This window comes from Agelaius phoeniceus, chromosome 5 (genome assembly GCF_051311805.1).
Source record: "Agelaius phoeniceus isolate bAgePho1 chromosome 5, bAgePho1.hap1, whole genome shotgun sequence".
Taxonomy (NCBI): domain Eukaryota; kingdom Metazoa; phylum Chordata; class Aves; order Passeriformes; family Icteridae; genus Agelaius; species Agelaius phoeniceus.
Genome location: NC_135269.1, coordinates 16,540,099 through 16,567,022, shown reverse-complemented (window position 1 = coordinate 16,567,022; position 26,924 = coordinate 16,540,099). Strand labels below are relative to the sequence as shown.

At 38.8% G+C, this 26,924-nt stretch overlaps 1 protein-coding gene across 2 annotated transcripts in view; it reads left to right on the top strand.

Annotated features, from left to right (window-relative positions):
- SCUBE1 (signal peptide, CUB domain and EGF like domain containing 1) overlaps positions 1-26,924 on the top strand; it is a 194,158-nt gene that overhangs the window by 104,120 nt on the left and 63,114 nt on the right. The window contains exons 6-8 of one of the 2 annotated variants that reach the window (XM_054631631.2): positions 3,203-3,319; positions 6,112-6,201; positions 21,423-21,539. In XM_054631631.2, coding sequence (XP_054487606.2) covers positions 3,203-3,319; positions 6,112-6,201; positions 21,423-21,539 — 324 coding nt within the window. The remainder of the gene's footprint in view (positions 1-3,202; positions 3,320-6,111; positions 6,202-21,422; positions 21,540-26,924) is intronic. The other variant, XM_077178403.1, reaches the window with a different exon arrangement.

Genomic DNA, 26,924 nt, shown 5'->3' with positions numbered 1-26,924 from the left:
ACCCTCACTATTTTCCATCCCTTTCATTTTAACATGATTTATGATATTTTAAGGTGATCTTTGTCTGTTGGAATTTACCATTTTGCCTCTGTTTTCCTCTTCAATATCACAGACTCTGAATGAGCACACAGCTGTTTGCATAGCTGCAGAGTCCAAATTTATCAGAAATAGTTTTTAAAATAACACTTTGTGAATTCTCATTAATATTGCTTTAATTCTTTCTCACAAAAATGGAGTAGATCTGGATGTCCATTTGCTTTTAAATAATTATGATTTTCTTTCTGTAAGCAAGAGAAACTTCCCACTGTGTCACTGCTACAGAATGAGGACTGGAAGAAAATTGAAGTGACATATTTTTAAACTAGATTTTGTAGCAATTTCACCTGTAGAGCTTGTCAAACTTCAAAATCTTGACTCAAGTTACTTAAAATAAATAAATAAATTGTAGTCTAGACAGAAATTCAAATCCCTCAAAAACATGATTTACTAATGTTTCTAGGAGACAGGAAAAGGAACTGACCTACATGTGCATTCATGGACTGGGTAGAATGGGAACCAGCAACTTTTATAGGCAGGGAAGCTGTAAAAGTGTGTGATTCTGCAGGATTTGCTATAAATACCATCAGTCTGGTGCAATTTTTTCATAGACAAATATAGTAAGGAAAAGTTCCTCATATTACGTGGGTCAGAGCAAGCCTGTTCAGATATTTTCATCTCTGCCAGCAGAGGCTTTCAGCAAGGAATGCCAAAAATAACCACTGCAGTCGCATTTTTTAAATACACACTTTGTTGCTGATTGCACTTTAAAATCCTCAATAAAAATACTGTTGGCTAGAAATGTATTTAAACATCTGGCATAAACAACACCTTTAAGTTAATTTGTGATGGCACTGCAGTCCAACAAGGACAGAAACTCCACATAGTCCAAGAGGCATATGAGGTCAAGTAATAAGCATGTCTTCATTGGAAAGGTGGGAACTTTAAGAATAGAGAATTGACATTGAGTTTTGTTTGTTTTGCATAAAAAATAAAAATGTTACAGTGTATTGAAGGGAAATAAATGTTGCTTCCTTTGGATGCAAAGCAGACTGATTTGCTTCTGCTATTTTTTCACAAAAATAAATTATTAGGTAAGGTATAAAAGTGGAGAAGGAGAAAGAATGCCCGAGGGTGGCTGTTGCTTAGGGGGTTTTGTAATGTAATTCCTTGCAAGTTTAGGATTCTCATGATTTGGGGTATATTCCCTCCCCTGTCTGGTTGGACTGAACCCACCATTTCCATTTACCAGTTTAGTGCACAAACGGTCAAGCTGCAAAAAGGGAACATGGATCAGGCAGGTTTCCCCATGTTTCTCACTGCCATTCTTTCCAGTTGGATAGAACAGTGATATTCCTGGAAAGTGAGGTGGGAATCCAGGCAGTCTCTCTTTTCAGAGATTGTTCTTGCCACCAGGCACCAAGGCTATTCCATCTCTATCTCTGAACAGCACAAGGGTTTTTATTCCAAGTATAGAGTTGGAAGGACCAAGGATGCTTGCACCTGTAGTGGCCTCAGGTCTGTACTCACTTGAGAGGTGGGCAATTCCTGCTGAGATCTTTGCCAGAATTCAGGAGCTGAAATTGTAAACTTGTGGTTCCCATTCTGGCAGGAGGTTTTAATGGGAATTCTGTTGGATATGCTGTGGTGGGTCTACCTCATTTGCTTTTTTTAGAACTGTTCCATTTTAAGATAAATACTTCAGTGATTACTGAGAATGACATGGCTGCTCAGCACTGAGGCACTCACACCAGAGGTGGGATATTTCATTTCTAGTAACTGTGATGGAAAATTCCGGTCTACTCCATTTTCAGGAGTTAGAATTAAAGCAGGGTCTCTGAGTTCAGTGGGAAAATATATGAATGTAGCCCTCTTGCATTAGATACAACCTCAGATTTTAGTTAGATATATGATTTTCAAATACTGTACTGTTAATACATTATCTTGGTTTTGTTGTATATTGCAATTTGCTACCCTGCCTCTTTTATAAATTTTTATCTAGAAGGAAAATTCTGCTAAGACCAATGTGAGGAAGTTCCTTCTGATTACTGGGAGTCAGTATTTAAATAAATGTAATCTTCACTTAAATTACCATAACATTTCAAAACATTTAAGTCCTCTGAAATGATGAGTATATAACTAAATAATGGCATATTGGATTTACCCCATATTTGCCAGTATATATTTACCAGTAAAGAATCTAGTCCAAATAAAGACAGTAAATTGAATTCAGGAATCTGTCAGATCAGAACTGTTATTCAGCATCAAGGTGTGCAGCTGCAAAGGATGAAATGACACAGGGGCAAGTGAGAGGCTTTATTAAATGGTGCTAGCCAGCTTAATATTTTAAATATAGTTTGTCTTAGCTGGCAGAAATTAAATCCATCATGTGACAAAGGAAATCAATTGAATCTGATCTATTAATTCATGTAACCTTCAAAACTCTACCTATTCTCATGAAAAATATTTACTTTTAATATATCTTTAGTACTTTTTCACCAGAGGACATTTGAATTGGTAAAAGCTGTTCTTCTTTCCTGGAAGTGAAAGTGGCATCTCCAGTGCTTCCTTCCTGGCTGAGGCCAGCACATGTCAGAGCCATAACAACTGTGTATTTTTTATTGCAGAGAAGTAAAAATAAACCCAAACATTTCCTGGTTTATTTTTAAACTTGTTGCTTTAGGGGGGGCAGCACTTCATATAGTAGATTCCAAGACTTTTGTGGTTCTGTTCTTGCTGCTTGGTCTCTGCTTCCTCTACTGGGAGAATGATGGGGCGACAAAAGAGAGATTCTGGCTATAGACCTGAAAGTATACATTTGTATTGGCAGACTTAATTTCATCATGGACATGAAGCATGTAGCTTTTAGGAAGACATAGAATTGGCTGAGAGTCACACTAAAATTATTAATACAAATAGAGTGGGGAAAATGCTTTTATTTTTCTTTCACTTCTTCACTGTATGGATTGAGGCTAGGGCGTGAGACAGGTAGAAGGGAGGGGGCAGAAGGAAAAAATATAAATAATTGCAAGCACAAATGTTATGTTGCCTTATGTCTTGGAATGTTACTGTTCTTCTATGTTCTGAAAGGCTCTCAAGACTAATTGGTTTCATTGTCATTTTATTTATATATACATATATACACATTCATTTGGGGCTTAACTAGTAACCTGTAACTATGGGAATGGAGGCTGCCAGCACACCTGTGATGACACAGATACTGGCCCTGTGTGTGGCTGTCATCAGAAGTATGCCCTGCACTCAGATGGCCGAACGTGCATTGGTGAGTACCTCTCTGCAGCTTGTTTGATTTGGGGTTGCTCAGAATCTCTGTGCCGTGTGTGTGTGTGTGTGTGTGTGTTTGTGTGTGTGTGTGTGTGATGCCTGTGTGACAGAGGGGTGCTCCAGCAGCTGACAGAAGGGTGTTCCAGCAGCTCCTGGCTCAGCCAGGCACACAGAGAGGCATTTGTGTGTGTTCTGTCAAAATGTTTGTTAATGAAGTATCTATCCCTTTGTTACCTGCTTGTGACTTTTGTTTCTGTTCATAACTATTTTTGAAGTAAAAAGGTGTAGAACATTCATCATTTTAAATGAAAGTTCAGCTCTTCAGTTCACTTTCATCAGTCAAGATTTCCTTGCTTGAGCAAGGTTAGAAAAATTACCTTCCTTTCTGAGCTGTTACCAGGGAAAAGGAGTCATTATGTGCTGTCTTCCCTGGTGTATGTTTCACGATTCTAAAAACGGCAACACTTGTAGTGACTAAGCTTTCATTCAGAATATCAGCAGGAAAGAGCCGGTCAAGATATGGAGCATCTTGGCAGATGCTTTGCAAACATTTATGATTATAAAATGTATGATTTGCTTAACTCCATTTCTTTCTACTCCACTTTAAAATAAATTAAAAAGTGCATTTTTGCATGATGCAAGTTAACATTTGAAAATTCTTACTCACAGATCAGAAGCTGAAATCCATAATGGCTTTCATTGGCATTGCGGACATGATGACTTTTTTTTGTTTGTTTAATTTCAAGTTCTTACAAATTCTTAGTCATTTCTTGAGGTTAAAAGAACACAGACACATATTTATCGTATTTTCTCTCCAGTACTGCAAGACAGAGCATTTGAAACCCATGGAAATCTGTCGGTTACCTTTAGCCAGTGTCTTGGTCAGATCCATGGCATAAAGCTCTGTAGCTGCCCAGAGCCTTGCTCACTTCTGAGGGGTTTAACTGCACAAATTGTGGGGCAGTGTGAGATTTCTGCTGGCAGAGGTGAAGCTGAGCAAGGCTCAGAGCTGGGCTCTGCCTTTTTGTCTGCACAAGGTGTGTCTGAGTGCAGGGGATCTCTCAGTGAGTGCCTCTGATAACAGAGAGCTCCATCCTGCAATCCCTGTCCTGTGGCAGTTCCAGATGGGGAGAACTTGCAAGAGTGAGAGCCTTGAGAGCAGGTTTTATTGAATGTATAATTGATCTTCTATTTATTATTGTTCACTAATATACTTGGATATTTTATTTTGTCCAGCATGTAAAAAAATATTTTAAAAGATGTTTACATTGCATCTATTTTTTTTTACTTTTTTTCCCATTTTTGTAATGTAATACGTACAACTCCATGTTACATTCCTTGGTCTTGTGATGTAAGTCACATATTACTGCCTGTGCTGATTTTCTTCCCTCTAAAATAGTTCTTTCTCTTAGAATACTTCTAATTTTTTTTTTTACATTTATTTATTCCTCCTTTCTGGTGATGGTTCCTGATTGCCTGTCTTGTCTGATAACTGACGTTTATTAATTATTTACAGAGAAAAAAAAAAACAAACAAACTCAAACAAAAGCCTCTATTGCAGCCTGATCCCATCTAGAACTTGTTAAAAACAAAACAAAACAACTTCTTGTTACCACTCAACCATGTAGAGTTGCCACAAACAAAACCTGCCAGCCTCCTCCTCCTCCTCACTTCAGTGATTCCAGTGTTTGCTGTCTTCAGTGGTGTATATATTCCAGCCATCACTGCAAGAATGCAAACTTCTGCAATGCCAGATAAATACTTGTTGACCCTTTGTCTAACATATTTTGTCTTTGTTTGCTTAACTTTTTTTTTATGTTTGCTGCATGTGAAAGTCCCAACTTGCATTTTCATTTTTTGTTTTCCTAATGAGCATTTCCCTTTTCCTACAAATCATTTTATTTACCCAGCTGCTGCTCCTCCATTGCTCTCCTGTATCAGAAATCTTTAATTTTATTTCACAAACTGATCATCTCTTCCCATACTTGTGACTGTTTCTGTGTATTTCTAATGAAGCATAACCAAAGTCCTCATTATGCTGTATGAAACTCTTACATGTAGGATGTCAGAGACTACCTTGTAAAGTGACCTCTGATGACATCATCCTGCTCACTGCATGCTAATAAAATTACTAAACCCTTTTCTTGCAACATCTTTCCTAGCGTTGAATGTTTAGCTAGTAGTGTTTCATAGACAAGCAGGCAACCAGCACTGCCCAAATTGATCTTTTTTTGTGTTTGTTTGGTTTGTTGTTTGTTTATTGTTGTTGTTGTTTAATTTGCATGCTGTTGTTTCGTTTCTCAGTGTGTCGATGTGTACAAGGCTGTGGTGCATCTGTGCCCATCCATCACCGGACTCTTCTCGCTCTCTCTGTCTGTCCTAGTCTTCTGCCTGCCACCTTCACATACTGGTGCCCCCATTAGCCTAGGTTGTCTTTGGTAGTTTGTTTGACTAGCCTTCCTGAATTTTAATTTTCATCATTAACACCTCTCTGGGGCACCCATGTTAGCTGTCTTGTTCTCCAGTAGAAATCCAGCTTCCTCTGTGTGATTAATTACTTCTGAGCTGATCATTCTTCCTTCCCACCCTCTTTCTTCCTCCTTTCCCTAAACACCCTTTTAATTTTTTCCTGGGTTCTCAAAGGGAATTAACTCTCTAACGGGGATTTAGTGCTTTCATGCCTTGCTTCTTGGCCTTGGCTGTGCCATGCCAAGAAACTGTCTTAGGCAGCGGAAAATTGGGCTTGTGATTAACCAACTGCTCCATGTTTGTCCCTTACTTGTGTTTTAGAGAAGGATGAGGCTGCAATTGAGAGTTCTGAGTACAATGCCACGTCAGTAGCTGATGTGGACAAGCGGGTGAAACGGCGGCTACTTATGGGTAACACTTTTCTTCCACTTCCTTTGTTGTGCTCTCACTTTTGTCTGTATGTATGTGGGGGGGAGGTTCTCTTTTGGTCTCATTTGGTTTTGGTCTCCTTTGGTTTTGGTTTGGCCTGGTTTTTTTTTTAACCTGACTTCATCTGTGTGGAAAGGTCACCAATTTTGTTAAGTTCTCATCTGTTTTACAACTTCATTCCTTGTTTTTAAACTTTTTTTTTCCTAATGCTGCAGCTTTAATGCTCAATTTTCTCTGCATAGAAAGAAGCTTTTGCCATTAACCTTACTTAGCTTATGCAAGCTACTTTTTACATGTGATTTGTGTGTTTGTGTGTATGTGTTGCTCTAGAATTCCTGAAAAATCTCCTGTTGCAGACCTGCCTATTGACTTAAAAGTGGATGATGACGATGATGATGACGATATAAACCAATGTTCTATTACATTTGTGGTGTTAAATGAGCAAGTGTATTTGCCTAATTAAAATTTCCTGTTCTTTTGATTGAAATGTAAATGTTGTGACTGGAAATTCATTTATTTCCTTTGTGCAGCTATTTTAGTAACCACTGAAAGATCTTTCCCTAGTGACTAGTGAGCTTCTGTACATTCTTCTTTCTGAGGCATGGCTTGTTTCTCTGTGTTTTTGGAGCCTGAGAGAGGAACAGAGTAGGAAGTGCACTGAACAGTGAAGATAATTCTTTAGCTTCTGCTCCCATTGCACACCTTTGTGCTTGTCTCATCCACTTTACATTTCTGGCTGTTAGTGAGAAGGGCCTTTTGGGAATAGAAAGGGTCGAGTGGCTGGGCCTCTGCCAGACTTTGCATGAGACAAAGAGCACAGTGTAGCACAGACTGAGATGTACCCAATGGACCTATGTACAAGACAGGGATTCATCACCACAGAAGAGACAGGACAAAATTCCGCTCTCTTCCCTCAGGGTTGCTATTTCTTTTCTTAAAACCACTTAAGTCCTTTGCAGACTGTCCTGCTAGCCTTTGAAAAGCTTAGCCTGCCTGTGAGCATCCATACCTACCTGGAATGACCACCTTGAGGAGACCAAAGCCTCACTTTGAGTATTTAGTTGATTGCTGTGCTAATAGTTGGAGTAGGTATATAATATTTATAAAGTTTCCATATCATTTGTATCTTGTCATACATGACAAATAGTCCATTTACCCAGAGACCAGCATACAACCACTGCGTAGGAAATGGCATAGTGTTATGACTTTGTAATGGTATTAGATGACAAGACTGAGGTAAAATATCTTCCTTGATGTGAAAATCTGGGCATATGTTCCTTTATTTTTAGATTATCTGTGATTGTTAATTTCCAATTAGTTTGCAGACCTAGCAAGTGACCCATATTGTTTTATTTTTTAAGGATACACAATTTGAAATTATTTAACCCAACAAAAGCAATGAGACAGCTCATCTTGCTTTATAAATGTGCTGTTAACACTTATAGCTATAATTTCAATGAGACACATCGTCTCACAAGAAGTCAGGAAAATTTGTGGGCCAAAAGAGCTCCAGGCCGCTGAAAAATGCTACCCTCTGGGTCTCAATGGTGAGTTTGCCCAGCCACAAATAGTATGTGCAGTACTCTAGAGGTACTGAGCAACATAGTGCACTGTGTTGATGCCTCACCCTCTGAAAAAAATAAATATCCAACCTGAAAATAAGCTTACACTGCTTCCAAGAGTCCAGGCAAATACTATTAAAAAGTTTTGCATTAAAAATATTAGTAACAGCCTTCTTAATTACACCAGGTCTGCAAGTTCCAAGCTGAACATAGACCCTAGAAATAGGCTTAGGGAGATATAGTTTAAAATCCAATTTGCAAAATACATTGTTGAATTCTTCAGTACTTCCTGTATTAGCAGGTATCAGCTGACAGCTGTGAGTTTCTGGACATGCTGTGTTTAAATCACTGATTCCTTAGAAAAACATTAACTAGAGAAGAAAATAAATTTAATTAGTGAGTGAGATCTGAGTGGGTGGCTTAATATTTAGGAACTTTTCTACTTGTATGTTTCTGCTGATTGCTGATACTCAGATTTATTCTTTTTAATGCACTCTTATTCATTTCCAAAGTGTAGTGGCATTTCCATGAAATTCCATATGTCTTCAGATATTTTATAAACAGCTGTTTTAGGAAATATTGGACGGTTCCTCAGGAAACTTTTTTCCCAGTTTTTCTAAATAGACTGACTTTTGACCCTCCTGCAGACAGTCTTGGGAGAGTAAGAAAAGTAGATGACTTTATGTAATTTTAGTAATCCGATGAAAGGTGCCTTCAATTGCAAGTCCTGAGATGATAATTGCTAGTCCCCTGTCATTTGCTGCATGCTAGCAAAATGACTATGATCTGTATAACCCTTGAAGTCAGCCAAGGCTCAGAATAAGCCTGAAAAGATTGCTTTAGAAGAGTGTTGCTGTCAGACAAGGCTGCCTAGAGCAGTCATCTTGCTACATTAGGACTGGGAACCTCAGACTGGCTGTGTCCGAGTCATGGTGTAGTCCTGTGACTTGTGGCTAAATCTTAAATAGAGAAAATTAGGTAAATACTCAATTTTCCTTCCTGTTAGATGCATTCTTATCTAGATCTTCTGAGGCAGATGAGAAACTGGTCTTCCCTGATGACCTACAAGAAACTTCCCTTTAGAACTGTCCAAAGATGCCTAGGAATTTCCATCCAACTTCTTCGTAATCTTTGGACAGATCCTGAGGGCTTCCAGCTGAAACCCTATTTCCCTGAATCAAAGAAAAGCACTTGGATTCACAGTCAAGAGTGATCCATTTCCAGAGATGGCACTGAATGGCTGTTGTCTGGTCAGTGAACATTCATACAGCTCATTTCCCTCTTCCTCACTTCCCCTTGGCCATTGCCGTCATGGAATGGAGGCAGTGCAGCCTTAGTTGTACTCCAGGGGGGCTCCTGGAGAGGTCCTGCCTCAGTTCTGTGGTGGCTGCTGTGAACTGCACCTTGAGCCATGAGCATTCAGTAGTTGAGAAAGGACATGGATCCGGCAGAAGTGCACAGCTCCAAAAGCAGAGCTGTACCATCATCTCTAAGGCACTCATACATTCCTTTTTTTGCAGAACACCTTGCACTTGCTACAAAGCAGAAGGGCACCACCAATGTCTTCATGTCTTTGTAAACATCTGGTGTCATTTGTCTTGCAGTTAGTTGAGCACAGCCTTCAGCTCTTTAAAATTATGTTCAAATCTCTCTTTTGTGTGTGTGTTTTGTATAGCAGAATATTTTCTGAAAATATTTTGTGTGTTTCTCAGGAGCATCACAGCAACCTTCTCTATCTTCTCTTACCTTCTTTTCCTTGGGAACCCATTTGCTACAACTGTTTTGTCTATCCTAGCATCATAAGATGAATCTGCCCTGCCTGGTTAGAGGAGTGGACTGGTGCATTTCACATATCTTTCAGTCTAAATCCAGAATGAGTGTGAATCACAGTATATCTGCCCTGCCTAACTGTATGAGAGACATTCTAGTATGGGCACACAACTTAAGAAGCACCAAACTTCCAGTTAACTCTACTAATACACTTACCTTCAAAATATTTTGTCCAGTGTCACATCTTCATCAATGGAAGTTGCTTTTATTCATGCTTCCGTATCTCTTTTTGCTGTTATAGCCCTGGAGAGAATTCATAAGTCCAACAGCCCCATCACCGTCTAAACTGTAAAAATAAATCATCCAGGAGCCTAGCACTTTATCATAAATAAATTGTAAGTAATTAAGGCTTTTGGGCTTAATTCTCCTTGACCACTGTAGAGCAATTGTCTGTTGATATCCTGAAGCTTTCTTTTAGAAACCTTTAAGAAACCTTTTAGAACTTGATATTCTAGTCACAGAAATAGAATTCATAGCATCAGTTATGCCATCGGGCTCACTCATTACAAATAAGCCAAGTGCTTACAAAAAGGTGACAAGCAGCTGGAAACTTCCTCTTTGAGGAACCAGAACTGTAGAACTGTCTGAAATTTAGGCTCAAGGAGTCTCGTCAGAGATAATGCTTTGCTCTTTGGCTTGCCCTTGACATCAACTCTTTGAACCAAGCAATTTTATGAAGTATTTTTTTATATTGTCTTTAAAAATGCAGTCACTCGCTACATCACCATCATCCCAGGCCTTACTAGACTGTAAAGTGTTTTAGCAACACAACCAGGATGCTTTGTGCAGGCTGTTTGTTAGATCCTGTCCTCTGGCCAGCTCTTCTTGAAGAGGCAGACTGACTCATTTCTCGCTGTGTTTCATTTTCCTTCCTCTACTCTTTAGCAGTCAATGAATCAGTTTCATTTGGGCTTAACATGAGGTGACTTCAGAACAACTGCCAACACTAAATATCTTCCTCACCTTCAATCCTTTTTTCATTCTTCACAGAATTCACAGAATCACTAGGTTGGAAGAAACCTTAAAAATCATCAAGTCCAACCCGTGCCCTAAACCATGGCATGCCCTAACATCTCAAGTAAACCATGGCACCGAGTGCCACATTCAGCCTTTTTTTCAACACATCCAGGGATGGTGACTCCACCACCTCTGCAGGCAGACAATTCCAGAACTTTATCACCCTTTCTGTAAAAAACTTTTTCCTAATATCCAACCTTTATTTCCCTTGGCACAACCTAAGACTGTGTCCTCTGGTTCTGTCAGTTGCTGCCCGGTGAAAGAGACCGACCCCCACCTGACCACAACCACCTTTCAGGAAGTTGTAAAGAGTGATCTCTTCTCTGAGGTCACTGTTGTAAGAACTCACTTTGACCATAAAACATTCTTGCTCTGAGCCTAGAAGATAGAAAGTTGCTTCCTTCTCATCACAAGAAGAGGGGTGTACAAAGTACTTGTAAGTATAGCAAAGAGCAACAGGACAATGAGCCCATCCTGAAGTTGAGAAATTGTAGTAATTTCCCTTCCATGCTTAAGGGAAGCAAAACAGACACCACTGCTAGAAGTATCTTCAGAAATCCAAACTACACAGAAATTCACTCCTTCACAAGACATAGTTAGCTAATTTTGTGTCGGGGCAGTTGAGGATTTTGTCATTGGACATCGACTTCTTGGTCATCAGTAAGGTTATTTGCAACCCACCACAGAGAGAGTGATGCAATTCTCTTCCCTGGAAGCTGGTTCCTAAGAACCCTCCAAGGTATTCTACTGTCAGCTGAAATGCTGGTATAGGCTGTGAAGTGCATTGGAACTGTGCTGGTCTTTGTTACTTCTCAATTTTACTTCTGCCTTGATTGCTTCTGGGGTGCCATTTGGAAACCAAGGACCAGCTTTGCCAGGCTGGGATATATGTGCACCTGCATTACATTTCATCTCTGATTTCCTAGGAGTTGCTCACAGACAGGGTTGTGGTCTGGCTGTATTCCTGGCACTTAACCAGCAAATAAGGTAGTATTTTCACTAGTTCTGTATTTTCCTTATTGCAGCAAGAATCATTTGATTTCTGCAGATGTCTCCTCTTTCATTATCTTATCAGTGGCTTTCCAGCCATTTATTATGAGCACCCAGCTACCTGCCTGGAGAGGTGAGTGTGCAGTCAGCTAAGACCATTCCCTCTGCACAGCAATAGCTAGAGATGTGAACTGTGGAAGTTGCAATTTGGGCATTTCTGCTGTGGATTAGTCTATGACAGAGAGTATCCTCCCTTCAAGTTATGTGGGGCAGAATCATCTCTTTGTTTGCATTTGCTTGCTGTGGAAATTGTACTTCCCCATCAACTCAACGCCAAGGATCCCAACCATTGCAGTAAACAGCCAAAGCCAATTCAGAATAATAGATCAAAAGTGCAAGTCCTGCTCTGGCCACTTGAATGACATGCCAGTACTCCCTTCTCTGTGTGCTGGTCAGCTCTTTCATCCAATCTTGTGCCTCCTGAAGGTACCTGGCCACATCAGCCAAGGTAACTGTGTTTATCCTATCCTGGTCAAAGCTGTTTGGGTTTCATATCATTAGCCCAGTACCTACAATGGATTTTAATGAGCTGCTCATATCATATTAAATAAAAAACCCACAACTTGAGCTTGTTCCATGGCTGACAGCATTTGTAGCAAAGGCAAGCATTTAAATATCTGTTACATCAAAAAAGGCAGAGAGATTTACAAATTTAGAGCTTGGGTTTAGCCATTTGAACCAAAAGTAGTATTCAACATCATATTTCTTGAGTCATCTGAATTTAATAGTCAGCCATATAGCATCTTTTCTTAACCTCCAGTTATCTAAGGATTAGGCTGCCCTATTCATCCTGAACATCAAATGTGCTTTGACTGACTTGTCTGGAGCACCTGAAAAATAAGAAATCTTCTAATTTCTCTAGTGGGCTTTTTTTTACTTCCACCACGCTTTATGACACACAGGACTTTTTGAATCACTGTTTTCTCTTCAGTAGAGACATTCAGCTTTTTTTGATTACAGGAAAATAGAATCCACAAAGTTAACTACAATTACCAGAGTCTCTTACTTAAATTTATTTTCTCCTGCCATGTTTAAAATGATTGCATATCAATATGGGGATTTTCCTTCTATAGTCTTTCACCATCCAAAGATCTCTCTGCTGGTGACTCAGTGTGAATAACTTGTCCAAAATCAAGCATCTTGAAATACTATAGAATCTGTAGCATCTATCTTGAAATACTGTATAAACCACACAGTGACAGTGTATATAATATGGAAATCTCATCATTTTCTGGATTTCAGGACTCTGTGGTAGAGCCATATTTAGCTTCTTTGCAGATCAGAAAAAGGAGCTGTAGAACATATGAAAGCCACACATTCTTAACCTTAAAGAATCTTATCATCTGATGAGAGTTTTCTGTCAAAAGGCTTTTTTCTTGAAAGTAGGTTTTGTGGGGAAACTCTGGGTTTTCACAGTGCTTTTGACTGGAATGGTCTTCAGAAATAGGGAGACAGAATGTACACAGACAGAACGTACTTGTTTGAATATTCATTTAAAATTTAAGGAAGTGGTTCTAAAGACCCTTTCACAGTGCATTGCCACCCCTATTCAAGAAAAATGTTGGTCTATAGAGTCAGACTAACTCATTATTGCCTCATGTATATGTTCCACCCTTGGGGCCACTATTGGTAATCAATAGCTTGATAAAGGCTAGGGATTTTTCCGTTTCAGTAAACTTAAAAGCATAGAAAATGTGACCTGGGTTTCTAACATACAATTTAATGCCTAAACTACCAAACACTGGAGTAAAGAGTGTACGAGATCTGGTTTGCCATCAGAAAATTTCCAAAAGCCTTACGTTGTTTCATTCCAACATGAATTAAAAACGGATTCTGCGGACTTTATTTTTGTCTTCTTTCAAAATAGAACGAGAGCGATATTACTCCCCAGGTTTCTGTCTCAAAGAGCAGGATGATGGACAAGCTAGTGTTTGTTTTGAAGTGTTCTTTCAAAGCAGTTAAATTCTATCACAGTTACAGGCTACCAAGGGTCACTTTAAGCCAAGAGCACCTTTCCAGTGTGTACTTCAGTGCCTAGCTTTGTTGTACTGCCTCCTAGGATTCTTTCCAATTACTTAAAATATGTCTTTATTTTTCTGAATGGCTTTTACCTGACTTGTAAACATTCACTGTCAGAAAGCCAAGCGTGTGTCTCTGTATGCATCATAATCCTTTTGTGCTTTAATCAATAAAGAATTGCAAACATTTCATTAGCAGGCATATTGCTAGGAGATTCTATAATTCAGTTACTGACTGTGAAACCAAGACCTGACTTTAACTCCTTCTGTCAGTTCTACTTTGCTGTATGAAATCATAGCAAACAGGGGGAAGGAATCCCTGAGGTCATTCATGCATTCTCTGTCTCCCAAGGGCAGATCTTTTCATCTTGAGTTACCGTCACTTTTATTCATTGAGTTTGTGAATGGCGTGCTATTTCCTGTAAAAATCCCTTTTCATTTCTTTGCTGATGATAAAGACTCTGACCTTATCCAGAATTCCTGGCAATACCTTCCATTGTTTTGCTTTCCCATTTTAAATGAAAGGATTTATCCAAGGTCAGGAGATAATGCTCCTTCACAATGTTGAGAGAGTTTCAGTTTTTCTTAAATGCAGCTTCTCTATCTAGAGAGAGCACCACAGCTACAAGTGTTAATTTTAAGAACCAGACTGGACTCATAGGATGCTTATAAAACACCTGATCCAATTCTATCAAGTGACATTCCCTAAATATGTAGCGTTCCCTGAAGAGGAATCGAGTTTTTCTGAACTGAGAGCTGAGGGGTTCATGATTCAGTGTAAGATTCACTGAGTTTTTTCTTCACACATTCCCTATGTGGCAGGGCAGAATTCTCATCCTATTTTCATGCAAATAAAATTCTACCAATCATGAAATTGCAAGGAAATGAGGAGACAAGCATAACGAAGTGAAGAATTCAACATCCTGAAAGTTACTCTTTCTGTCTTACCTTTTTCATTCCCTGAATTTGGAGCTCTTTCAGTTTCTCCTTCATCTGTTCACAGCTATTTGTTTCTTTCATTATACTCTTGTGAATGCTCTTTCTCTATCCTTTCAGCATCACAGAGCATAATTTGCATGAGAATAGCACAGTTCTCCCTTAACTGAAAATTGAAATATTTTGTGTTTCGTTTCTTCTTGTGCTTGTTGTCCTTTGCGTCCCTCCCTGTACCCTGATCTACTGCCACATAGCACGTGTACCTCATGTACTGCTGCTTTCAGTAAAATTCTTTTTATGGATGGCAACAGCACTCTTATCATCTGTTCTCTGTCTCATGGCTTTCTTACTCATACTGCATATTCCCTCTTATGTAAAGGCAAGCTCATTTTATAATCCACAGAATTATTTTCTTTTTTAATGGCCTTTCCTGAGTTAAGTTTGAATCTCTTCCAAGTTTCAGGCTTTCAGGATTTCTGCATTTTTGATCAGAATTTGCAGGGGATCTTCAGTGTGGTCTTTTTTATTCAGTTACGTAGTCCTTAGTTCTTAGGCATGGTCATGCGCTTCACCTACCACTAGTGGTTAAAATTATTTCCGGATTCTCTAGATAAAAGTTAGGAGGAAGAGAGAGAACCCCAGTTCAAAAAGAATTCAGAAAAAGCTCTTTTTGGTGGAGATTGTGCTGTGACACCAATATGAAGGAAACAGATGAGATGTCTGCACAGGCAGCCTTTGAGCCAGATGGAGCAAAGTGGTTTTTCAGGAGGGGAGGGGAGGCACAAATTAAGGACTCCAGACACTTTGTGTATTAAACTAAATTAATTCAACATTGTTTAAGGGAAGGGAGCCCATACCACTCAGCTCAACAGGATCTTGTCCTCTCATAGAACTGCTCGCATACCATCATCACTTTTTCAAAACTGCAACAAAGTTTGCACAACGGAGTCCTGGTGTTGGTCCCAAAACACTACAGTGATGCAAGGAATCACAACAGACAATGCAATCAGTGGTTTCAGATTAGACCTTCTCAAAATTCTCAAAGCCATATATATGACTATCTTTAACAGACGTCCTTAATCTTTTCACAGTTGTTCAAAGTTGGTGTTTCACTGTGAATTAAATATAGAGAAATTTAAAAATGAGAAATAAACTCATTTTTATGTGCTTAGGATAGGTAAACAGGTTATCAGTTGATTCAGAGACAGTAGCAGTTTACAACAGCTTTAGTGACAGTACATCTGCTGAGAAACAGCTACACGAAATAGTTTACCCTTTTTGCCACTCCAGTTGCCAGGAATTATTACTCCAGAGGTACCTTTTTAGGAAAAACATGGTCTAATTAATCCATATACCTTCTTGTTGCACTGGCTAAAACTGTGAGTGTACTAAAGCTGCTATCTTGCTTGCACCATTTAGCTTTAGTTGCATGAAGATTAACTTGTTCATGTGTCTGACCCCTGAATTCAAGGCGGTTATTCTGATCATAAGATGCCATGTTCAGATCTTGTGCAAAATCCAGACCAAGTGTAGAAGGAGACATGATTACAATCTGAGTATGGTTACTCATAACTTTACTTAGATTGTGATTTACTTGATAGGACTTGATGGCTTCTCTAAATTCTGAGCTCCAGGCTACTCCATCAAGAATTGCTCTTCCCTAGCATAAATATTGACTCAGAATAAGCTCAAAATAATATGGCACAGATTTTGAGCCCAGTCATCCTGTTTCTGTGACCACAATGAGCTTTAGTCCACTGCAAATGAATTCCAAATAAAGGCAGTTTGAATTGCTGGTTTTCTTTAACTTGCCCTTTGGTTAGTGTTATCATTTGGGTAATCATAGGAGCTAGGTGGTGGAAAAAAGCATTTTTCCATTTTCAGGTCTTCCTTTTGGCTGTACTTACTGCTTACCATGTCAACCTAAACAGTTTTGAAATCTGGCAAACTTAGAGAAAACTCTTTGGTTTGGACTGCTATGTTTTTATCTGCAGTCTACCAGTTGCCTCAAAAAATCCTTTTCCTCTGCACAAGGCCTTAAGACAGGGGGTCAGTCCAGCCTTCCTCTCTGATTCAGAGGAAATGGCAATCATAAGCCCTACAGAACAGTCATTTCATTTAGTCCAACAACATTTTCTCAGCAAGAAGGTGCCATTCAGTGTCCCTCTCATGCTTTTCCTAAGAGACAGATGCTGCAAGGCTGCCTTGAATGTAGGTGATGACTTTAGTGGCTTCCCTCTCCCATTTTCACTTAGGTTGTGTAGATCTCTTGTTTTTATGTCAGCTGGGTTTTTTTCTTCTGTTAAGACTTCTTAGCATGTTTTACACACATTCTTGAGAGCAGCTCTTACGTTTACAATTGTTATCCACTCTTTCCAGTCATTGTGTTATGATCAGGAGTCTGGGAGCAAGTGGGTTTTTTTGGATCCTGTTGGCTTCAGACTGCCATGATGAGTAACCAAAAAGATCAGAGAATCACTTCTCCATATCTCTAAATAAAGCACCTTGGTGCTAGATCCCCTCCTCTTGCCTTTATTGGTGTTTACCTTGTCCAGTTTTAATACCTTTCCTCATGATTTATCAAATATTATAGAGAATGACCTAGTTAAGACATAGATTACTGAATGATCTTCAGATGTAACCCTGCTAATCTCAAGGACCTATGGAATTTTGTTCTGCTTTGCATCATATCTTAGTTCCTATAAAACTGGTTGTGATTTTAGTCCAGACTGAACCAACAATCAATAATAGAGAATCCAAGATTTGCCTGATTTTGACCAATACCCTTAAAATCATGTTATGTTCTTTCATTCATGAGATAACCTGAAGTCACAGAAATTGGCTTTATAAAATAATTGGCTACTTTAAAAACCCCAAACAAACAGATTTTTATTAGAAGTTTGTATTTTAAATGGTTATATTTACTTGTTTCATAGAAGAAGCTGAAAAATCAGGCTTTCAGAAATATTCTCAAACCATGAGATCTGTTTGAAGTTTCAGGCATTTAATAGTTTCAAAGTCGAATAAATCCTGTCTAGTGTGACTCTAAGAAAGTGACCTGTTGCCACCTGATAGAGATTCTGGTTTTGTTCAAAAGCTTCAGAACTAGAACCTGAAGAGCTGCTCTTTCCCTGCTAAACCCTTGCAGGCGCTGGAGTAACTTCACCTGGTAACCAAGTCAATGTTCCTGTTCTGGTGCTGAAGGACTAGCAGCTCAAGCTTGCGTTTTTAATTGGATATTTTAATATCCAGAAGCAGTGCATATCCCATAGTGCAGTGGACTAATGTTAAAGCAAGAGTTCCTATGGATTAAACCATAGCACATTGAAATGTGCACACCATAGCATTGAAAATGATTTTAGATATTTCTTTGGATCAATGGATATTTCTTTGGATCAATGGATGTCTGTGGGTCCATTGAGCAGACACATGAGAGATTGTTCCAAAATTAGGAGCTTACACTGAAAAAATACAATGTAATGTCTCCCAGACCGCCTCATATAAATAGATGTCCTTTTCTTTAGATCCCTGTTTCTGCTTGAATTTTCTGGTATGAATTCAGTAGGGATGTTGATGGGGCTTCAAATATCACTTTAAATTAACAGTAAGGTCTAATTGTTTCAGATTTTGAGCTTTGTCATAATTCAGAAGCAACCTAAATGCCAGTAACATCATGCTGCTTTAGTTGTGTCTTCCAGTTTTGTTTTTTTTTGCTACCTTGTCAGAACAAACAAAACAAAAAAAAAAAAAGTTTGAAACAAACAAGAAAAAAGGCTAAAATGTTGATATTGTCTTTCACAGAGAAAAAAAACAGCAAAAATTATCTGTAGGACCAATATCACCATGAAGACTTGATCCAATTTCTAACGTCTGTTCTTTCCCTTCCATAGCTTCTCCACTGCGATAGAATGGAAATAAGTAATTTACTTCTGCTCTTGGCTTGAGGCCTAAAAGTTGTATTTGTGTTTCAAATATATGCTGAGGTTTGGTAGTGCTGAGGTGAGGGATGAGTTGGTGTCACCCCTCTCAGAAACTCAGAAACACATGTGGTCATGCATTGGGTTTGTGTTGTGTATAGCCTTCAGCTCCTCTCTTTGATGTTGCCTCTTTCCCACATTCTGCTATTCATGTTTGCTTTCTTTTACCGATGTTTTCTCACGACCTTGAGTTTAAGGAATTTCATCAGTACATCTCTCCAATTATCCAAAGTGTGAGAGGTACTGTCACATGTCCTCTTGCTCACTTGGATCTTCATTCTGTTAAGAGTTCATCATGTATGAAAGTCAGAGTTGCTAGGAAGGTTGCAGGGTATTTACCCTTTTTGGTTTGTTTTACTAAATCTGTGTGAAAATAAGAAAAGCTGCCTTGATTCCTTCTATTTATACGTAGAAATAACTCTTGTTCATTGAATGACCCTTACCCTATAGATCCAGTCATCCATGCCATGAGAAAAAAAAAAATTGTTGTGTCTATTCATTTTCACTGGATGTCATCCAGAAAGCAGAAATATTACTGCTTATGTTCATCTTGTGTTGACACACTGCAATAAAGGAGTCTTCATATGCCAGAGTTAATCTGCTAACAGAAGATTTACTGCTCTTTGCAGTGCCATGTCAAACGTAACCTTCAGTGCTTTTTCCTGAGTTTTAACCTTAACTCTTTACTCCTGGCAAATCCTCCTGCCCTTAAACTGTGCCCAAGTTAAAAATTTTAAATGACCTGATACATTTTGCCTTCCCTGAAACATAAAATTATTATCTGATATGTTGGTCTACAAGGACGCACTCATGTTCACATACAAATGGAAATGCCACAGTTGTCATTTGCAGAATTCTTCAAGCAGAAGTTTCAGCCTGTAAGTCTATAAAATAGTGCTTTCCAGAGAAGTAGATGAAAGTCAGAACTATATTGCTTAAACAGTTAGGTTGAAGTCCTGCAAGGTGAGCAAGAACTGTCTGAAAATCAGGAGCTGCTCCGTCTTCAGAAATCCTTTCAGACTCATCTCCATTTTCAGAAATCCTTTCCAGATAACATGTCAATCCCTTCGTTAGCTGTGCTTCCTGGCAGTTGCATGCAAATCCATTTCTATACTGGTAGCTCTCTCTACATGATGTCATTACATAGCAAACAGACATAAAAATATAAAATCTATCTGGAGGACTGTGTGAATGTGTATGGGCTCAGAGACCTGTCCCATGCTGTTAATGCGTGTATGCCCCAAATTTGTGTTTCAGTTTGTTCTTAAGTGCCAGGAGCTTATTTCACACTGGTGGAGAGGCCTGTGCCAGTGCAAAAGAGAAAAAAACAATTACTTCGTTTTTTTTAAGCAGTGAAGTTCTTAAAAATGGCCAGTCTAAGTTCACCTTGAGGGCAAAGCACTTTAAAATAAAAATCTTTTAGTACTAGTCAATAGAAAAATAAAGCCTGTTCTGTTCTGTGTAAATAATTTTTGATCAATGTACTGTTCTAAAGCAATTCCCAATTAGCATATCCTATAGCTGATTGTCAGACCCTGTCCACAGGGTACAATTGTGACACAGGCTGTGAATATTCAGCAATAGGAGTCTGTAAATCTGAGTAAGTAATGACAAAGCCTCTTTAGGGAAAGAGGTGAGCTGAGTATAATAATGGCAATCTTGGGGGGCAGTGGGGTATTTTAATTTAATCAAATCCAGAGCAACTGAAAAAGATACTATTAAAAGGACTTATTCTCTGAAGTAAATACTTTTCAGAAAAATGTACAGTTCAAACTGACATGCTAAATTGGCATCCTTACATCCACTCCATTCTGTGGATCAAAGAGAAGTTAATCATTTCCCTTGCCTTTTATCTCCTTTATGGATGTGTTTGTGAGTATGTGTGCATATGCATGTGTCCGGTGTGTGCATGTGCATACATGAGTAACACCAAACAACGGCAGCGAGGGAGGGGTTCTTGCTTTTTCTGTAATGAAGTTGGAGATTTTATTTTTTTTTAATCCAGTGGTACCTAATAGTCACTGCCCACTGTAGTAAAAGCTCAGAAGTATTGCAACTTTCTCTTGTCTGTGTTTGCCCAGCCACCCTTCTACATACTACAAGCACTGGGAAATTTCAATGACACAGCTTGGAATGGGTTCAGTGACCTCAATTATGCCCTCCCACCCACTCCAAACTCCTTTCAATTTGCAAAAAGCTTTAAGTGGACAAAACCCAGATGCCTTTTGCTTGTAGTTCAGTAAGAACAGATTGGGCATGTAGATTCTTGTCAAAGTGATATATGTAGTTCATTTTCCATTAACTCTTTCTTAACTAAGGGTTTTAAATTCTCGGTTCCAAGCCTAGCACTCTGCTTTGCTTTCTATTGTTTTTAAAGTTCATTATGCCTACAACATCATTTAAAAGTGAACTTTAAAATACCTCAACTAGACATTGACTGATGCAAAACAGAATGTTTGATTCTGCTTTTAAATGCAATCACTTTTTTTTTTCTTTTTAAACTTGTTTCATATGTAATAACCCATCCTATTGTCTAAGAGAGTTGAAAAAACACGAACTAAATACACTAAGTAAAATCTCCAGTTTGGGAGGAAAGAGAAATCATGACTTGTGGAAATGATTTACCAGTCAAAACCAGTACGTGGACCCTGATGACCTTGAGCTTGCTTCAGTTGGCTAACTTAAAACTTACATTGCTTTTAATATGTTGTAATATTGCCCCAAAGAGGCAGTGCCCTTCCCCTCCCCCAGAGCATTTCATTACACTGCCTTTCTCCCTCTCTCTCCCTCTCTGTCTCTCTTTCATTCTGCAGAAACATGTGCTGTCAATAACGGAGGCTGTGATCGGACTTGCAAGGATACCGCGACAGGGGTGCGCTGCAGTTGCCCAGTTGGATTTACCCTGCAGCCTGATGGGAAAACGTGCAAAGGTCAGCCTCTGTTTGCTTTGCAATGCATCATTTGCCTTCAGCGGGTCCAGTACAAGATGTAAATATGCAGTTATTTAATCAATACTTTTTAAGTCGATTCAATACTGGTACAGTAATTACAATTAAGTTCATTAGCTTTCTCCTTCCCTAATTTTTATGTTATTTACCTGGTTCAGTTGTTTTTCTTTTTTATTTATTAGAGGGTTTTATTACTGCAAAGAAATGAGACGCAGAGGTCAAACTGTTTCAAGCTGAGCAGAGATTTAGAGGAACAACTCGGGGCAGCAAAAAGCCTTTAGTTGCAAAGGACATTCTGATACCTTTGTAAAACCTCAGTCATCTAATGGTGTCTGCATTTGTCTATTCAGAAAGCAAGTTACAATTGTCAAGCAATACTTTGTTACTTGAGAATAATCAACTGCTTATTGCTGAGTGAACCCAGGTATTGCTCAGAAAAAAAACCCAGATACTTGGTCATTTCTGCACCTTCAAAAGATAAATAGCCAGCTCCAAAGGAAAACCAAAATAACATTGACAAATGCAGGAGTTTAAACCACACAGCTGATGCTCAGGTTTTACTGCTCCAAAGGCAGCTCAAGAGCCTTGCCATTCATGTGTGTGTTAAAGCTGAGGTCAGGGGAAAAGAGAGCAGAAAAGAGCATCTGATAGCACTGTCAGCATGTGCTCGCAGTTAAGGAGACAGGGACAGCTCTCAAATGTCACAACACAGTCACACTTCAATGGCACATGAGGAGATTTGGGTACATGTTGGTATGATCAGGCCTTCCATCAACCATTTTCCCACTTTCCTGTGTATTCCTTTTGAGCTTCTTTGCAGAAGACTTGGAGATGGAGATCCAGGAGGACCTGGCATATATTCTTGTCACAGAGAATATTTTTCATCGCTCAGTGACTTAGCTTAAGTTGACCTAACTTGCTAAGCAATTATTTTGACTTTTTTTCCTTCAAATTAACCAGAAATGTCAGAATATACTCAGTCCAGGGCTTGACGTTACTTAAAATAGTAAAACCCACAAAAATAAACAGAAAATGTGTGGTTTCCTCTTGCTCCAGGCAGAAAAATCCCGGTGCTTGGGCATGATCCTGTTAGTATTTATAGAAATAACAGTCCATTTGCCTGTTCATTTGAAAATAAAACATTTAAGCTGCCATCGCACACAATGTTAATAGTTAAGGGTGAGCACACATCAAAACTCAGTCATCTTAGTTCAAGCCACATAAAAATAAACCTTCATTTTTACCAGCAGACTAGCTAAGCTGTAGCAGAACAGTAACAGTGATTCCACCAAGTGCTTAAAAAGGAGGCATTTTAATAATGTAACATGCACCTAGGCTTGATCATAATGTTTATTATTGAAACTGTGTCATGAATAAAAAGAGTAATTCTAAATTTAGACCTTTGGCCAGAGAACTAACATGAAACAATATTTATATAATAATCAAGACTATAATTATTCCTACAGAAATGAAATATTCTACTGATCCTCAAACCAAATACCTTAGCCCTAAGCTCTTTCACATTTTGCTTTTCCTCTTTTTTATGAGTAGAAAATATAAGAAACAAAATCTGTATTTTTATGATGCTGCTGATTCTTTCTTACTTTCTTAAAATAAGCAGCCACTGGAAATTAACACAGATGGTTTAATAAAGCAACAAGCCATTTTTTTTTAACCTTTATTGACATTTTAGGAAATACTCTTTATCCTAAAATGGTAAAATATGAATTTTGAATTTGACTTAATTAATAAAATTTATCTTATGTATTGCACTGTGAGATTTCTGGGCTAAATCCTGCTCTCCTGAAGCTGAAGTGATTTTGCATTTAAACCTATGCACAAATGATCCTGCACTTAAACTGACCAGTGAAGTTTCTTGCACAGCTTTTGCAGGCAGCCCCTAGTCAAAGACAGTGATCTGTAGGATTTGCATCTCCTGAGGGCAGAAGTGAACTTTTTTGGTGGAGTGACATTAATGTCCTCTTGGCTCCTCTTGCTGATAGGTAAAGCCTGGAAAAGACCAGGCAGGAGAAAGTCAGTGTGCACATATTCCTTCCTCGGCAATCTCTAGAAAAGAAAAGAGAGTAATCAGCACAAGTTTTCTCCTTGGATTTCTTTTTCCTCTTTACTCTCCTTGATTTGACTGGCCCCCAGTTTCTCATATACCCACTCCCCTGTTTCCTTCAGCTGTAATTTTACATCTGTGTGGTAAGAGCAAGAGATTGTCTCTTGGATGCCCTTTAAAGCATCTTCAGGGATCATGGAGCTGTCACATCCTGTCTTTCTTGGGCACAGTTTTCAAGTCCATGGAGCATCACAACATGTCCAAGTGAGGTTTCTCATATAACATCATTCTAAGGGAGGTTATGTTTCTAAATATAGAAGAAAGATATGCCATTGTCTGTTAAGGGAAAGTAGAGATGTAGGGCATGTAAGAAAAGCTAAGAGGAACTGGAAGGAGAATTAATATATTAACTGAAAAATGCAATTGTGGGTCGAGCAAAATGATTAATATAGTTAGGTTTAATTTAGCAAATAATGTTGACCAAAAATAATGTTTTTATTGCAAAGTCTGTGATTTTTTTTTAGTCCATTTTGGCATCTTCCTCTCTAAGCAATTTTATATAGTGCAACTACTACATGAAATTATGTAGAAGTTTAGATTCAAGTGACTTAAATAAGACTCAAAGAAACATCTGCATTTTGGGTATTGGGTATTAAAAGTGGATCGAGGGTAATTTATTAATGTGTAATTCTAGCTCACTTGTAGGTGAATAATATATTCACAATAATGTGCTTTTGTTATACTGGTAGTTTATGTAAATCTGCTGCCACATTTCTTCCTTTTTTTTTTACAAGTGAATGAAGTTTTTTTTTTTAAATTCACAAAATAGAAATACTATTTTTCTAAATAACAAAAATTTCTAGATGGTTCTGTTCAACAGTCAGGACTCTAGTCAATTTTAGGCACTGTGTAGACATGAAATTAGAAAAAAAGTTTACTGTCCATAATGTCCACAGGTTTTTGTTTAGTAGTTGGGAATTGCATTAATTGTTTAGCATAGAAAAAAGGAAAGTATACATAAAAATGTAAAGACAAGTTCTTAAAAAAGAGTTTATGCAAACATGCTTGATTGCCAAAAGGTGGCAAAGAAACCCTTTTAAATGTAAATAATTGTTCTATGCTTTGTTTGCAACGTCACAGTTCCCATTCTGTAGGTCTATCATAGAAGCTGGCAGGAATTTAAATCACAGAGTACAGAACTGAGTCCTGACTAAAAATCTGGTATTTCTCCTGGCCCCTCCCAGTGTGTCAGAGAATGGAAGGTGTAGGAGAGCAACTTCCAAGTAATACAAAGAACCTGCCTTCAGTAGTTTTGCAAGAGGTTGACCTCTTCTGTACTGAGAAATGAGAGTTCATTGTTCCTCAAAGAATCAAGCTCCTTTTTTTCATGCACAGAACAGTCTGGTTTATATCAAATGTCAGTAAATTCAGGGGGAAAATTGTTGTGGATGTAATTTTAACATGGAATACGTACAGGTATCTGCAGAGCACATAAGAAGACTACTGTCCACTGTTGTGGAAGATTGGTTTGCTTTCTGGAAACTGGAAAAATCTTTTTAATCTCTGATTAAAAATCTCTGATTTCTCTGTTACATACATTACTTACCTGGTCTTGCAGTGAAATAAGAGCAAAAGTGCTGTCTGTGGTCTAGTTAGAATGATCTTCAGATGTATTGATGGTGCATGGATAAAAGTTCGTGAACCTTTTGCTGTCTTTTAAAAGTCAGTCTTGAACTCAAGTCCTCCCTCAGTTGGCTTGGCACACAATGGAGAATGCTCCTTTATTCCCTTCAGCTTTCCTGTCAGCTTGGCTCTTAATAAGCCAAACCATGGAGGCTTTTGACAGCTAAGAGAAGAGACATTTCAGGCAGAAAGGGTTCCATGTTCTCCCTCTAATTAATGCTATTTAATTTCTACTGCCATTGTAACTGGGTGATGCCAGCTTGGTGCTCAGTTCATTTGATGCTGTTGATTATTGTGCTACACATGAGGAAACAGTGTAGGTCACTTCCTTGAATGCCTACCAAGTTATCCCACAGAATTCAGCCAATTCAGGCAGAAAGGGAGACTGAAGATTAAAAGACATAGAGGCCCAGGATGCTTATTGCTCATTACCTCCTACCAACTTTTTAATATCCTCTATGTTGAGCATATCAGGGATTCTGTGGTCCTCATCTCCCTTGTTTGTTGGTTTCTGTGCCTCCTTCCTGCTGAGTGACCTTTCCATGAATCCAGCTCCATTCTGCCTTCAGTGAGAAGATTCATCAGTTCAGCATTTTAATTATACTAAATACAGCTTGGGTAACTGATAATGAAGGAGGCTCATTTGCAAAAGACTTGTAGGGTTCAAGAGGAGTGAAGTCAGACTAGATTAGATTTAGCAGAGATTTCTGAAGATTGTTTAAATCCATCTGCCAAACTAGATCAAACAATAAAGAGCTCACCTTCCTGAGGACAGTTACAGGAGACAAGCTGGGCCAGGGAGAATTCTTCTCCCAGGACTTAAAGTAAAGAAGGACTGAGAATAATGGCAAAAGATGATGTCTGAGAGAGACAGGGACTTTCCCTTGTGGCTTCTCTAAGAAGAGAATCAGAGCAGGAGGAAGGGCCACAAGCTTCTAGCATGGTGTAAAATGTGTGACCGTGTATATGATATATATGCTCCATTTCTGCTCTGGGACTTAATAAAGAAACTGTGCCCATAGATAGGCACTCTTGTGCCTGAATAAAGCAACTTCCCAGCACTCTGCACCTAGAGCTACAGAGAGGAACTGTGCAGACTGCAGCCCTTGCTGAGCTCCTGGAGTCACATAGCACAGCAAATGGAAGTTTTAAGAAGGAGAAACTGGATTTCAAAGCAAAAGCACACATCTCAACTATGGCTTTCCCACAAACATCCATAAAGTGCTATCTAACTTTGCATGGTCATAGATGTTTGGTAATAGCAGGATGTGGATTATTTTGTTCAGATGATTTCCTGTTTTGGATCATTTCACCCATATGTCATCATTTAATCTGCATCTTGTGAAGATCCATCCTTAAGGGGAAGGAACCTGACAACAGGATTTTGGGATCCTCAGCTGGGCTGGATTGTCAGGGGGTTTAGTAGCAATGTGGTATTACACATTCATAATGTGCCACCAGCTGTGACTAAGTGCAGCAGGATCAATTCCTGTGTAGGAACAGGTCTGTGCCAAGCCCAGGTGATCTCACAGACGTGTTTAGGAGACAGAAAGTTCCCTCCACATCCCCACCCAGAGATGGAGCATTTTCTTGGCTGTGTGACACTCGGTCAGCCCTTC